Source organism: Patiria miniata, unplaced genomic scaffold (genome assembly GCF_015706575.1).
Source record: "Patiria miniata isolate m_02_andy unplaced genomic scaffold, ASM1570657v1 HiC_scaffold_5, whole genome shotgun sequence".
Taxonomy (NCBI): Eukaryota; Metazoa; Echinodermata; class Asteroidea; order Valvatida; family Asterinidae; genus Patiria; species Patiria miniata.
This window is the reverse complement of record NW_024037072.1, coordinates 2,565,509-2,579,955: the sequence shown is the minus strand read 5'-3', so window position 1 is coordinate 2,579,955 and position 14,447 is coordinate 2,565,509. Positions and strand designations below refer to the sequence as shown.

The window sequence follows — 14,447 nt, the reverse complement described above, 5'->3', positions numbered from 1 at the left end:
TGGGAAATATTGCATAAGGTATGAAAAAACAAAAAACAAAAATGTTATGGCACATTTTGACCTTAGCCCGACCAATACTGTATAGTTATGTATCTACATGTTCATGTATATTGCAACTTGTGGCGCAATGCGAACAAAGAGCTGCGTCTGATAACAATATACGGGAGAGGGCGCGTGCTAATTCAGCGCACTAGTATTGTTATCAAGTTCCAATGGTGCCGCGTGAAAGTTGGCAGTGCCGTTGTTCGAGTTGGCAGTGCCTTTGTTCGTCCAGCCAGCAGAGCTCCAGTACAAAGCGTAACAGATTAAAACGTGCAGTCTTTTTTTTACACTCGTGGTAATCTTTAGCTTGCTATGTATACACATGCCTTTGTTCATTGTCCACAGGAATCAGACCTTGAAGAACGTATTATATATCTCTTTACACTTGTTTATTCAATAGATTCCAAGCATAATGTGCGTGTAAACGCGATAAATATCGAAACAAAATATCAAAACAAAATATCAAAACAGAGTCCTCTATTGTATATTACAAAATGGTTTGATATGGGCACAGCTTTAAAACACAAAGATAAACATTATATTTTTTTACACAACGTATTTATAAGCACTCAGTAGCGACCATCGCCCAACTGATAAAGTCACCTCAACAAAATGTACACATGAAAGCAAATTCCAACAAGTCTGTGCCAACGCACACAGTTGTATTTTGCTGCCAAATATGAGTGATATGTGCACTCTAAAAAAGAAGTGTAAATTTATGTTGTGTAAAACTGTTGTGTAAAAAAATTGTGTCATTTCTGCCCAATATTGAGCAAAATGAAAATTTCGCTTGTACCTCCTACTTGTGTCAAATGTGTTTCACATGAAAAGGGTAAAATAGTACCCAACGTTAACTACAAGTCCCAGCAGCACAGGCAAAAAGTTAAAATCATCGTATTATTACCCAAGTGATGGGTTAAGGAAACTGGATTTACCCAACCACTGTGTAACAATTCTTTCATTGTACACGTCCAAGAGTAGAATTTACCAAGACATTAGTTAAATGTTACCACGGTGCGGGGTAAACTGACGCACGTGACAACGTTTACCCAATATTGTGCACGCGTCATCACTCATGTACAAGATGGTCGCCGCTTGTGAGACCTTCAACAATTTGGGGATTTTGATGACGTGATTTCTTTGTTCCCGGTAAGTCAGTGAAATGAATTTCAGTGTTGTTTCCTCCAAATGGGATGCTGATGCATGATGATTAATATCGGGGAGATTGGGGAAGTGACATGCTTATTATTTAGACATTTGTTTGCAACTTGGACGTCACGGCTCTGCCAACCACGATTCCATGCACATGATGCATGCGTTTCATGTACCGTAAAGTGAGTGTTCTCAGATCTAGAAACACGGAGTAAAGTGACCGACGTTTGGGGAATTGTTTTTGAATGAGTTGATTGAGGGAAATTCTAACACCCCTGCCCATCATTAACCCACGCTCCTCGTAATAGTCCTCATGCATCAGCACCATATTTGGGGAAATATGATCTTATTCATTTTACTGACTTTCCAACCCAGGACTCAGTTATTGAAATCCCTCGCGATTGCTGTCTCTAGCATGCAATTCACATTGCAGAGTTCAAAGTTGAATAAAACTGCAAGGGTCAAAAACAAAGGTACACAACGACTAATTTAAAAACAACCCAAGTGATGGGTAAATTTAGAACCCAACAATGCAGGGTAAAAATTAGAACCCAATATATGGGTAAGAAACTGACACAACACTTGGGTAAAAGGAGGGTTGGGTAAAGTTTACCCAATAATTGAGTAAAAAGGGAACATGGTCGTCACATGGGTAAACTTTCTTACCCAACTTTGTTGTGCAAACACGTAACACAATTATGGGTAAAAGTTACACAGAAATGGGTACTTTTCTACACTTTACCTGTTGTGTAAAAAAAAGTACACAAGTTGACGACCATGTTCCCTTTTTACTCTCGAAAAGGTAGTAATTTTACCCAATATTGAGCAACTATTTTTTAGAGTGTGGGTCTATAAGCATTTCCCGAATTTCATATCTAAGGTTATAAATTGTTTTAATGACACTCCTAATTTTCTAAAAAGGGTACATAAAAAAACTATATTAGACGTATTTTGTTGGCATAAACTCGTGAGTTTGTTTGAGCCACTCATTCCAGGAATTTGCTGGGATGCCAGTGGGATGTCGTCGCTCCGTTGGCCGGCCAAAGATGTGCTGGGTGGACAACATCCGTGAATGGTCTGGGTGTGACACCAACGAACTGAAAGCAGCAGCACTGGAAAGACGGGCTGTGGTGGGAGCGGCGCCAGTGATCCCAACTGTGTATAATTTGAGGAGGAGACCACGGGCAAATGCCTATGTCTAACGAATGAATGAGTCAAAGAAAAGAGAGGATTAGACTTGGAGTATGTCCAGTACGTACGCCCATATCTCTGGTATAAATCCCCTTTTTCACCAGCGCGTTTACCACCACCACCCCCCCCCCCCCCAATGTGTAGAGTACTGCCTTTTTTTAACGAGATGCCCATTTTCTTTCAAATAAAAGGCAGATGCCCCATTTGTTTTTTACCAAGCGGCCTTTAACGAAGGCCCCCCCCTTGATTTTCCGGAGGCCAAGTGACCGGAGAAAAGACTCTTATTTCAGAACGGACGGACGAGTGCCCTGTTCACGAACCTTTACCCTCCCTCCCGCAATATTAAAAAATGACATTGCTACGCCACTTGCATTGCGATGTGTCTGGCTTTGCCACAGACACGTACGTCGCGCAATGCAAGTGGCGTAGCAAGGTCATTTTTATATGGGCCAATCATAAAACTAGTAACCCCACTGGCGTGGGACAGTGACACAATCAGATTTGTCCAAAGGCTATACATACTGACCCGATGCCCAAACAAGTTCATTATTATTATTATTATTATTATTTATTCGGCCAAAACATTCAAAATACAAACATGTACATGTACATACAATGTAAGAAATGTCATACATCAAGGACAGTCAAGATGAAAGATAAATTGTGTAACAAATACCAATCGAAAAGAATAGATGTGTATAGGTACAGTAGGTAAGAATGAGATGGGGAAGAAATGGGGGTGGGATGAGGAATGTATAGAAGGGGAGCGGATTGGGGAAGAGTGGAAGTGGGAGGGAGTTCAACAAGCAGAGTAAAGACAATCCAATCTAAGATGGCCAGGATGAACAAAAGTGAAAACACTGTGACTCAAAAGCCTGTTCATCCAATCCTAGGTTGGTAACATAAAATAACTTTAAAATAAATCTATTATATACAAGTAATATGAGAAGTTAAAAATAAATCTGGAAATTAAAAATGCTTTAATAATGGAGGGTAATATATATGAATAAAAAATGGGTAAATAAATATCTGCTAAATATGTAAATGAATTTAAATGAAAATAAAAAAGTAGCATAAATAAAATAATTCAGTAAGAAACACAATAAGTGATAAACAAGTAAGCAATGAAACATACAAACGAGTTGAAAAAAAAAAAACAAAAAAAAAAAAAAAAAAAAAAAAAAAAAAACAAAAAAAACAAAAAAAACAAACAAAAAAAAACATCTTAACAAAGACGAGAACAATCAGATAAAACCATACAGAAAAAACATAACAGATACCCTACACATGCAAACAGACAAGCAAAGTTACGATTATACGAACAGTCTAATACATGTACAAACGTAACACACACACACACACACAAAACATATTAACAAAAAACAAACAAACGACAAACAGCCCAACACCCCAACAAACAAACAAACCAAAAGTTAATAAGAGAACTCTATACGAAAAAAAAAAAAAATTAAATGATTCATGAAGGAAAGAAAACTGACTGGAATAATTTGAAATGAATAATAGTTGAGCAAAGAAATCTGACCGAACCAGGACCCGAACCCGAGACCCCTGGACTACCGTTCCAGCTCTGGAACAGCAATACAGAGGTCCCGGGCCCGAATCCCGACTCGGCCAAACCTCCCCGCTCATCCAATATCCAAAACACAATTTAGATCAAAAGCAACAAGTAGACAAAACATTACAGGCATTTAACCATCAATAAAATGAGCACATAATGCACGATTAAAACACTGAAATGAATCAAGTATCAATGAGTCCTTAACGTGGATTGGGAGATTACTCCATATACGAGGAAAAGCATGAACAGGGGAATTCCTTAAACTTAGGGTTCTGGCGTAATGGTGATTAAATGAAACTGTGTCCAGGTGACGGGTATTGACTACTGTATGGGATGTAATACTGAGACAATCAATGAGGCCAAACAAACATTTAATGGTAAATTGAACAGTGAGTTTGTGTCGTCTAGTTTCAAGGCTTAACCAGTTCAGTGTATGCAGTCTGTCCTCATAGGTCATGGCTCCTCTCTGTTGCTTTAGGATCATCCTAGTGGCTCGTCTTTGCACTCGCTCGAGTTTGGCGGCCAACGAGGCTGTGTATGGGCACCAGGCAGGCAACCCATACTCAAGCACAGGCAGGACTAGGGTTCGGTAGAGTGACAAGAGAGCCTTGGACGATGATCCACCTGCGATATGCCATATGAAGCCCAAAGTTTTGTTAGCTTTAGACACAACAGCATCGACGTGGTCATTCCATGTTAGCTTATTGTTCACGGTTACTCCAAGATACTTGAAGGTAGGGGCAACTGTGAGGGGTTTTCCTTGGAGAGTGTAGTGTGGGAGGACTATTGTTTTCTTTGAACGCGTCATGTGCATTATCTTGGACTTTCCCTGGTTGAGTTTCATTCCATTTGTTATGCTCCAATGGGCAAGAGCATCAAGGTCCGATTGGAAGTTGAGTTCATCTTGGGGCGAAAGAATTGGCCGGTAAATGAGGGTGTCATCTGCAAAAAGCAGACACTTGGAAGAAAGGTTATTAGATATATCGGTGATAAACAGGTTGAATAGCAGAGGGCCGAGCACACTTCCTTGGGGGACGCCGGATGTGACTGGTGACCATGATGAAAAAGAGCCACGATACATAACACGTTGCTGACGCCCAGTCAAAAAAGATTTCAACCACATCCATTGTTGACCTCGTATGTTGAAATTGTGAGCGAGTTTCTCTAGTACCGTGTGATGAGGCATCATGTCAAATGCCTTAGAAAAGTCTAGGCAAGCAATGTCAATTCTAGGTGGGCGTGGCTTGTCAAGGATTGTAGCCCAGTCGTGGATGGCATTAGTTAGCTGTGTCACACACGATTTTCGGGCTGAGAAACCATGTTGTTTATCATTGCCAAGGCAAAAGGAGGACACATGATCATGAATACCATCTGCCACAGCCTTCTCAATCACCTTACACACAACGGAAGTTAGGGCAATTGGACGGTAGTTCGTAATATCAGTTCGGTTGGCGGACTTGAACACAGGTGTGATGTTTGAAAGTTTCCAGTCCATGGGGAGAGCACCCTGTGCAAGTGAGGAATTCATCAAGCGCAACAATGGGGGAGCAATTGATGATGCAGTAGCTCGTAGGATTGTGGGTGAGATTCCATCAGGGCCTGGTGCTTTATGAGGGTTGAGAGTTAGCAGCGATTTGGTCAGAAATCCTAGATTGATTCTTATTGGAGGGAGTTTGGGGATAGGGAGGGAACACGGCGGTGGAGTCGCTGGACAATTGACTGCAGGCGAATGAACTGAAGTGAAAAACTCATTGAAGGCTTCAGCAATATCAGCAGGCTTGTGGATCACCTTGTCGGCTTGACGGAAGGCTGGAGGACACTTGGATTTTCTTTGGTCTCTCACAAAGCACCAGAAACTTCGCTTGTTGTCCGCAGTTGCAAATAGACCATCAACATAGTTAGTGTAGGCTAATTTAGTCGAATTCTTCACCTGATTCCGGGCGTTCTTGTAATCGAGCCATGCGGAACTGGATTTGGAGTATTTCGCTTTATTGAATAGCTTATGCTTTAGGTGAATAAGTTTCTTAAGATCTTGTGATATCCAAGGTGAGATTTTACTACGACGACACTGCTTACGGGGTATGCTGTCATGGATTGCTGCTTCGAAGATGTCCATGAAGCCTTCCCATGATGCATCGGGATTGTCATCGTCCATAAAAGCTGACCATGGAGCCAGATGTAGGAGAGTCTCCAGGTGCGCCATGTCACCTTTTCTGTACTGCAGAAACGAGCGGATAACTGCAGGTTGTGGAGGAGCTTTGATGGCACTAAATAGGAAGGACACTGCGTGATGATCACTACAGACTGGGTTTGCAGCGGACTCCACCGCAGAAAACTTCTCGGGTCGATTGGTGAAGATGAGATCAATAGTAGTTCCTGTAGAGGTGGAGTTGCTTGAGGGTCGGGTCACATCTTCCACTACCTGAGTGAGGCCAATGGAGTCAGTGACATCCCGCAGATTAGCAGTGGAAGTAGTATCAACTTGCCAGTTGATATTGAAGTCACCTAGCAGGATAATGCCTTCATACTGGGGAAGATCCAACTGGACTGCATCACAAGCATCTTGTAAAGATTGCAAGAATGTTGGGCCAGAGTTAGGAGGTCGGTAAACAACCCCTACAATCCATTTGGAGCACTTGACAGTGATGGAAAACCAGACCAGTTCGATGTCTTTATTGTCAAGGTGCTTGAGCTGCAAAGGGAGTAGCATGTCATTGACGAGTGCCATGATGCCACCACCCTGACCGTCACGATCCCGTCGAATAGATGAGTATCCCGTCAAGCAAGAAAGGAAATCGGTGTCATCAGCTGACATCCATGTTTCAGTGATACAGACAATATCTAAGGGGTTGAGTTCCAAATATGATTGTATATCCTGCTGTTTGCTGCGGAGGCTGCGAGCATTGATGAGAATACCGGAAACTGAGTTACTGTGAGTATTCTTGGGAGGTACATGTGGGTCGAGATTAGGGGCAATTCCCAGTGATGCGTCATGGTCCGTTGGGCCACTGTAGATGTCCTGGAATGATGTATCACTACATGACATGAAGGGCAATAGTGGGGTGCAGCCCGGGCAGAACCAGTCAATTGTGCTTGATACGAGTGTCGAGTACTGGGCAATGGACACATCGGGGAGACATTTCTGGTGCCAGTATTTGTTGCAGTCTTCACAGAGGAGGGATCTTTGATTGCATTTTACAGGACGGTTGCATCCACCACAGGGATCCTTGATTGGACCTGGGTTGGGTTCAATGTCTCCAGAGACAGTCAGAGGGAGATTAAATGTAGATGTGGAGTTGGGATAGTAAGCAACTGGGGCTCTACCAAACTTACTGCGTTTTGAAGTGATGATTTTCACTTCAGAGGTCCGCCATCTTAGCTTGGTGTAGCACACTGATGCCAGGGGAGAACAAAGGATGATTGGCTCTACACAGTTGGCACAATGGGTTCGCTCAAGCGTGCACTGAATAGAGCAATTGGCTTGAGTTACTGGCTGAAGATGCTGAAAATCTTGATGAAAATCACTCCAGATTTCACTCACCCTGACTGGAATTTCTTGATGAAAGTGATCAGTTTGATCAGTGATCAATACTCTGTCATGTGGTATATAATTTAACTCACTTTGAGAGCTATGGACAGCAAGACTAAGTACAAAAGTGAGAGCACAGCACAAGGCTTGCATGCTAGTCGCCATGTTGTCTCATGAGGATTGTACAAAGGTCAGTTTCTAACAATCGATACAGACCGCACTGAGTTTCCTGGTTTGTATCGAGTTATACTGTACTGTGTACTACACTAATGCTTTGACGTTTGTTGTGCCCTGAATTGGTGACATTTTTACGCAATGGGGATATGTTCAAGGCGCAGTTCAATGGAGGAGACCACCAAAGAATTCAACTCCAACGGCTGCTTCATCCTACTGATGTCTTTCAGCATCGTTGCGCTGTGGGGAGGTGTGTTAAAGAGTCTGGGAGTGCTTCTTCCCGCGTTGACTGATCAGTTTACCGACCACGTCTGGCTGACCGGAATAGCCATATCGGTCATGGTAGTATCAGTCAACATAGCTGGTAACTAACTTGATGACTATTTTTGGCAAGATGGCACGTACTACTTGTAGTTTCCAAGATCTTTCCCTTATATGTTAATGTATTTACTCACACCTTTCACCTCTGTGCACTGCGCGCATTCAGTGGCCCCGCCTTATTTGCATGCGAAGCGTGGGAGCGCAAGGTATTTTAGGGCGATTTTTAGAAACGCGTTTGTGGTGTTTAGACGGTGGAGCTGATATCCATTGTTTACCTTATTTTGCCTTGATTATATTGACGTATTCTACCGTGACATCATGTGATATTTACCTGTGAATAATGGACAAACCTTCGGGACCTTAGTGAGCTTCGTGAACCTTGTGAACAATGTGAAATTCGTGAACCTTTTGTGATCTTTGTGACTGAACTTTGTAACCGAACTTAGTGAATGCATGTAGGCTCATAGGCGTAGCCAGCGGGGGGGGGGGGGGGGGGGAATGAAGTAATACTTCATTTACCACCCGAATCTTTTGTAAAGACTGCCTTTTTCCATTCAAATGCCCTTTTTTCAACGGGCTTACCCCCAAATATTTTGTGAAGAGTGCCCCTTTTTACGAAGTGCCCATTTTTTTTTAACAAGTGCCTTTTTCAAAAAAGAAGTGGTGCCCTTCTTGTGGCATCTGCCGGTTTTTTTGGTGCCTTTTTTGGGCGCACTCGTTGTGGAGTGTCATGGCCGAGCGGTTAAGAGCACTGAACTCAAGCTCTGGTGTTTAATCAGCAGAGCGTGGGTTTGAGTCCCTGTCTTGACACTTACGGTCCTAAGCAAGACACCTGAACATTATTGCTTCGATCTTCGGATGGGTCGTAAAGCCGTAGGTTCCGTGCGATGTGTGATACACCTGAGAACCCAGTAACATTAGTCGCTACTAGAGAAGGGGTTTGCACCGGCGTTTCTGGCAGTGGCTGCTTAATGCGCCGCAGCACCTTGTAAACTCTTTTAAGGTGCTGCATTGATTCTCATATTTTCAAATACTTCATTTACCTGTCTTTAAAATAGAAATTCCTATTAATATGCGCCCTGAGTACCTAATTGTTGGTAGATACGTGCGCTATTTAAGACTCCGGTATTACTTTTACTATTATCTTTTATTTCCACATGTTTTGCAGGTCTGTTCAGCACTCTCCTTAAAGACAAGTTCGGCAGTCGACGGATGTTAATTCTGAGCACGTTCATGGTTGGCGTGGGATTAGTGCTGGTTCCACTAGCTACGAGTATCAAACACATCGCTGTTATTTTAGCCGTCGTGGTTGGTAAGAACTTGTGCCGACACACCAAATGCTGCTATAGTTAGTAAAACAGCTAATCCAAGGATGCGTGCACGAAAACAATAAAACATCGCGAACATCAGAAAAGTATCAGGTGTTGTATTAAGTTCTGGTATACTCGGGTTCATATTTTTCATACTTTTGGAAGAAAATACTTGTACCAATACTTGTACTCGTTGCAAAGTACAGTACGCGTGAACATGAAAGCTCTTCGTTGGAGATAATTTAAGACCAATGGAATCCAAGACACGATGTAGTGAATATATTTACCATTTTTTCCTTATTGTTAGACCTTTATTTCTTTTTACTCCTATTGCATTTTTCACACCTTGTTTCAGGCCCAGGCTTGGGGATCGGTGTTGTTCTAAGTAAGGCTACTCTGGGACGTTCCTTCAGTAAGCGATATAGTCTGGCCAGTGGAATAAGCCACACGGGACAAGTACTCTCGTTGCTTGCTTTTGCACCAATGATGCAGCTTTTTCTCGATACCTATGGCTGGAGAGGAGCCACCTTGCTTCTTGCCGGGGTTTGCTTTCATCCAGCAGTCTGTGCTATACTTGCCAGAGAAAACAAACCACAGTACGAGCTACCAGTAGATCAACATGACCAGCAGGAACCAAACAGCACCTGTAGGGTCTGCCTCGGATCTTGTTTCACTCGTGCATTGTCAACTGTGGATCTGCGAATACTTCGTCAGTTCAATTTCTGGGTAGTTTTCAGTTGCATATTTGGGATTCGTTTCGTAAATACCGCTTGGTTCCTGTTTTACGTTTCTCATCTTCATTCCAAAGGTTTCTCGCCCCAAGCGTCTGCTGCGATATGCTCGGCTTCGGGCGTTGGCTATTTTTTCGGATGCGTCGTGTTTGCGCCTTTTGTGGATAGAGGCCTCGTGAAGTGTTCTACAGCAGTGATAATAACCAGCCTGGTACTGAGTCTGTCGCTTGTCGTAGATCAATGGTCAAAAGACACACTGAGTGTGACCGTATTGACCGTTTTATACGGTCTGTCCTCATCATCGCTGTTTACCTTATCTGATGTGCTTACCAAGGAACTATTAGGTAGAGACAGACTGACAAGTGCGTTCTCGTGGATTGGATTTTTTGGAATACTGGCAGAATTTCTCGGGGGATTTTTACCAGGTAAGTACACATCTTAATTATATGTGTGACCCTTGGTATTATTAGAGTAAGTAATGGAAAGGAAGAGGATTCGGCGTCTCAGTTCTGATGTGGTGATTTATCCACACACTCACTGAAAGATGAAAATACGGGAAAGGGAAACTCAGTTTAAGACAAGGTTTTCCCTCGGCTCCGGTTAGCATTGGAATCCCACTTAAAATATTTACAAAATTACAGTCTTTTCCGGCCTTCCTGTTTGCCATTCATCCTTGTCATGCATCTTTCAAAGTTCCCATAGGCATAGTCCCTATAGCAAGGATGTGTCCTAAAGAGTGACGTCATTATGACGTTATCATGAGTCGCGTGACGTCATATTAAAGATTTCTATCTTTAATATTTGAAACTCAATATAAAATCAACCGTAAAAGAATGAACTTTTTTTTTTTACGAAAATCGATTAAATAATACAGGATCTTTATTTATCTCACATGAGCCAAATCACGTGACCTTTCCTTCCGGTCCAACTGGAAGTGCGTTATAATTTAAAATTGGAAGATGTGAACTTGCTTTCCACGATGGTAGTCTCTGGCTAGGTTAAACTTCTAAAAAAAAAAAAATTACCGGTGACGTCATAACATGTTAGAGCACCAACTAGTGGCAGCTTGAAAAGTGTTTAGAATGAATAATCAGTTGATGTGTGTGGCGAAGTTTGCTGAAATCACTTCATAATTTATGTATATAAAATTGAGGGGGAGAAAGATTGAAGACGTCACCAGACCGGAAGTTACCATAAAAAACCTTTAAACAATACAAAACTGCTGAAAAATCAACCACGAGTTATATCATCCAGAGTTTTGCTCCAATAGCACAGTTAACATAACTCTCAAGCTTTCTCTGAATGACATCACGATGACGTCATCAAGTATCGGATTAAAAGCAAACAAATATTTTAGATTTATAATCTTTGAAAATCAATATATATTCAACTATGAGAGATCTGATTTAGTATTTGACGGGAATGGACAAAAGATCCAGCGTCGTCACTTTTGATATTACTTGCAAAATCACGTGACCCTTTCTTCCGGTTCAAACCGGAAGTACCTTATAATTTAAAATTGGAAAAAGATGTGAACTTGCTTTCAACGATGTCAGTCGGCAAGGGTGGGCTTTTCAAAATCTGACTAGTGACGTCATGCATTATTTTAGCGCACTCTGGCGGCAGGTGATCATGGGTCTTGTGACGTAGTCTTAAAGGTGCATATTTTGAAAAAAATAATATATCTGAAGAACCATAGATCCGATTCGATTGAAACGTTGTACATGCGTAGTCAGGGACGTGTTATTGATAAAAAAAATCATATTGTTGAAAAGCCCTATGTTCTGTTGCAAACAGACATAGATCTCTCCATTTAACCATTTTGCATGGTTGTTTCATCTGGCACACTATGGGCATTCTGCATTTCACATCACAACGTGGGTTTATAAATAACCACACCAAATGGTGATTGAAAAAGCAATTTTTTTTCTGAGGCGCATTCGTTTCCTGTATCCGCACCGTTTGTTATGGTACCATCCGAACTCCCCCGTTACAAACAGATACATTTTTTTCTTGTAACAACAGAATTGGCTTGGCCTTGATTTATTTATGTTAACATTTTCCTGTTAAGGTTGGATAAAGGACACGACCGGCAGCTATGACATGGCGTTCGTTATCATGGGCATTACACCAGCTGTGGCTGTCATTCCCCTGGTCATTGGAAGAATCACGAAACGGATCTGAGATGGAGAAGGCATTGTAAACAAATTAGTTAACAAATTATCCACTTGAAAAGGCATAATAATTCTGCAAACTGCTTATATATACTGACTAGATTGACGTTAAATATATTAATGAACAAAATGAGAGGGCATAATATTTCGGATCCGAGCATGACCTTTTCCGAAAGACAAAATTACAGTTGTTCACAAACAAACATACAAGCACCCCAACACCCCAACAAACAAACAAACAAACAAACAAACAGGGGGCTGGACGAACCAAAGGAGTGTGGCAGTAGGTAAAGATCAAAGATCCTGCAGCAACAACGGCAAGTCCTGTCAAATGACCCCTTCTATTGCGTCGAGAACCTCCCCAAACCCGACCATTACGAGAAGAGGAAGTGGTCGTTGCAAGTCTCCGCAGCGTACATAGAAAATTAGAAGGAAAGAAGTACCGATTTGTTGCCCGCTAACTACACCAGCTTGCATGCTCCTACCTTTGCTTTTTAACATTGTTATCCAGCCACGATTTTTAATTTTTTGAATTCAATGCCTATTATTTGCTTTGGGAATTCTTAGTTTGATTTCGTGTATTTTGATTTGTTTTCTTTGTCGATCATAGTCATTTCAGCTTTTCCTTACTTGTTTTGGAGATTTAATTTCGTTTTCCGTTCGTTTATTTCATTCATTTTGCCTCATCCATGTTTTTATTAAGTATATTTTTTTCAGCTTCTTTGTCTGTGGCTTTGTCTGTAGCATTGGAATTTCCTTTCGTGGAATGATGCACATGTATTTTGCATTATTTAGTTTTCTGTTTCGAATTTTTATATTAATGTTTGAATCAGTCGATAGTTTTTGTTCACATTTTCCTCCTCATGCTCCATTCGCCTTGCTATGTTTTTTTCTTAAGTATATTTTGTCAGCTGTTTTTGTCTGTGGCTTTGTCTGTAGCATTGGATTTTCCTTTCGTTGATTAGATGTACCTGTATCTTGCATTTATTTTATGTTCGAATTTTTATGTTAATGTTTGCATCAGTCGATAGTTTTCCTCCTCATGTTCCATTTGCCTTGCTAACTATAGCTAACTATAGCTTCCCTTCACTTTATTTATTTGGCTTGAGTTATTTTTTTACTTAAGGCACTTTTTTTATTATTGATAATTTGCCTCTTGTTCTCCTTACATCAATATTGTAACTCCCCCCTTTTTTCTACGTACTTGTACTAGGTAATTAATTGTCTGTATCTGTTGCATTGTTCATGTGTGTATAATGTCACTTGATTTTAATCTTGATGACACGTTTGATAATGATGATAGTCGTGCCTGCCTTAACTTATTTACCGATAGTTTTAATATCGATGAAGACTCTTTTTCTATCTTCTACATGAATTCTAGAAGCCTCTGTTAACATTTCTATGATATCCAAGATTACCTCTCCTGCCTTTCTCATTCATTTTCTGTTCTCGGCTTCACTGAAACTTGGTTCAGAGAAAGCCCTTCTCCGTGTGACCAGTTATGACCTTATTCACTCCTCACGCTCTCATAAACTCGGAGGAGGAGCAGCTTTATTCATCAGCAAGTCTCTGAGATATCATGTGCGTAGTGACATCATGCCTTCTTCGCTTGATTATGAAAGTGTCTTCATCGAAATCGAACGCACTCACTCTCGCAATGTTATTGTGGTTATTATCTACAGGGCCCCTGGTACTCAACTTGATACTTTTCAGCGTAACTTTGACCTTTGTCTCCATACTATTTCTAGAGAGAATAAGTTGTGCTATTTGATGGGTGATTTTAATCTTGATTTTCTCAAATGTGCTGAACATCAGCCCACGGACGACTTTATCAACACCTTCTTCTCTTATGGCCTCCGTCCTATGATTGACCAGCCAACATGCATCACCCCCAAAGCAGCACCCTAATTAGTAACATTCTGACTAACAATGATGCTAGTATCTCAGCAGATATCTTGAATACTGATATTTCTGATCACCTGCCACTTTTTCAAATTACTTCGTCTTTCTTTAGTAACTCCAAGCATTCAACTGAGACCTACTTTTGACGAAACCTCAACGCTGATAGTTTACGTTCCTTCACCTGGATATTGAAGCTGTGGATTGGGGAGAAGTCTACCAATGCCAGCATACAGATACTGCATATAAACAATTGTCTCTCTCTCTTTTCTGATACTTATAACCGGCATTTTCCTCTAGTTTCGCAACACTGTAGCAGGAAGAAAAACAACCAACCTTGGATCA

The 14,447-nt window shown here is 41.3% G+C and overlaps 1 protein-coding gene across 1 annotated transcript; it reads left to right on the top strand.

Moving 5' to 3' along the window:
* Nucleotides 1-7,725: 7,725 nt before the first annotated feature.
* LOC119741496 (monocarboxylate transporter 13-like) lies at nucleotides 7,726-13,536 on the top strand. The gene is made up of 4 exons (XM_038217270.1): nucleotides 7,726-8,031; nucleotides 9,157-9,300; nucleotides 9,654-10,454; nucleotides 12,101-13,536. Exons 1-4 carry the CDS (start codon nucleotides 7,809-7,811, stop codon nucleotides 12,211-12,213), a joined length of 1,281 nt encoding a protein of 426 aa, XP_038073198.1. The 5' UTR covers nucleotides 7,726-7,808; the 3' UTR covers nucleotides 12,214-13,536.
* The last annotated feature ends 911 nt before the right edge of the window (nucleotides 13,537-14,447 follow it).

What these genes read in the sequence shown, in the direction of transcription:
- LOC119741496 (XM_038217270.1), top strand. Translation starts at nt 7,809, where the DNA reads ATGGGGATATGTTCAAGGCGCAGTTCAATGGAGGAGACCACCAAAGAA. An exon ending in AGTATCAGTCAACATAGCTG is followed by an intron (nt 8,032 to 9,156) that starts GTAACTAACTTG and finishes CATGTTTTGCAG; the next exon opens with GTCTGTTCAGCACTCTCCTT. An exon ending in TCTCGGGGGATTTTTACCAG is followed by an intron (nt 10,455 to 12,100) that starts GTAAGTACACAT and finishes TTTCCTGTTAAG; the next exon opens with GTTGGATAAAGGACACGACC.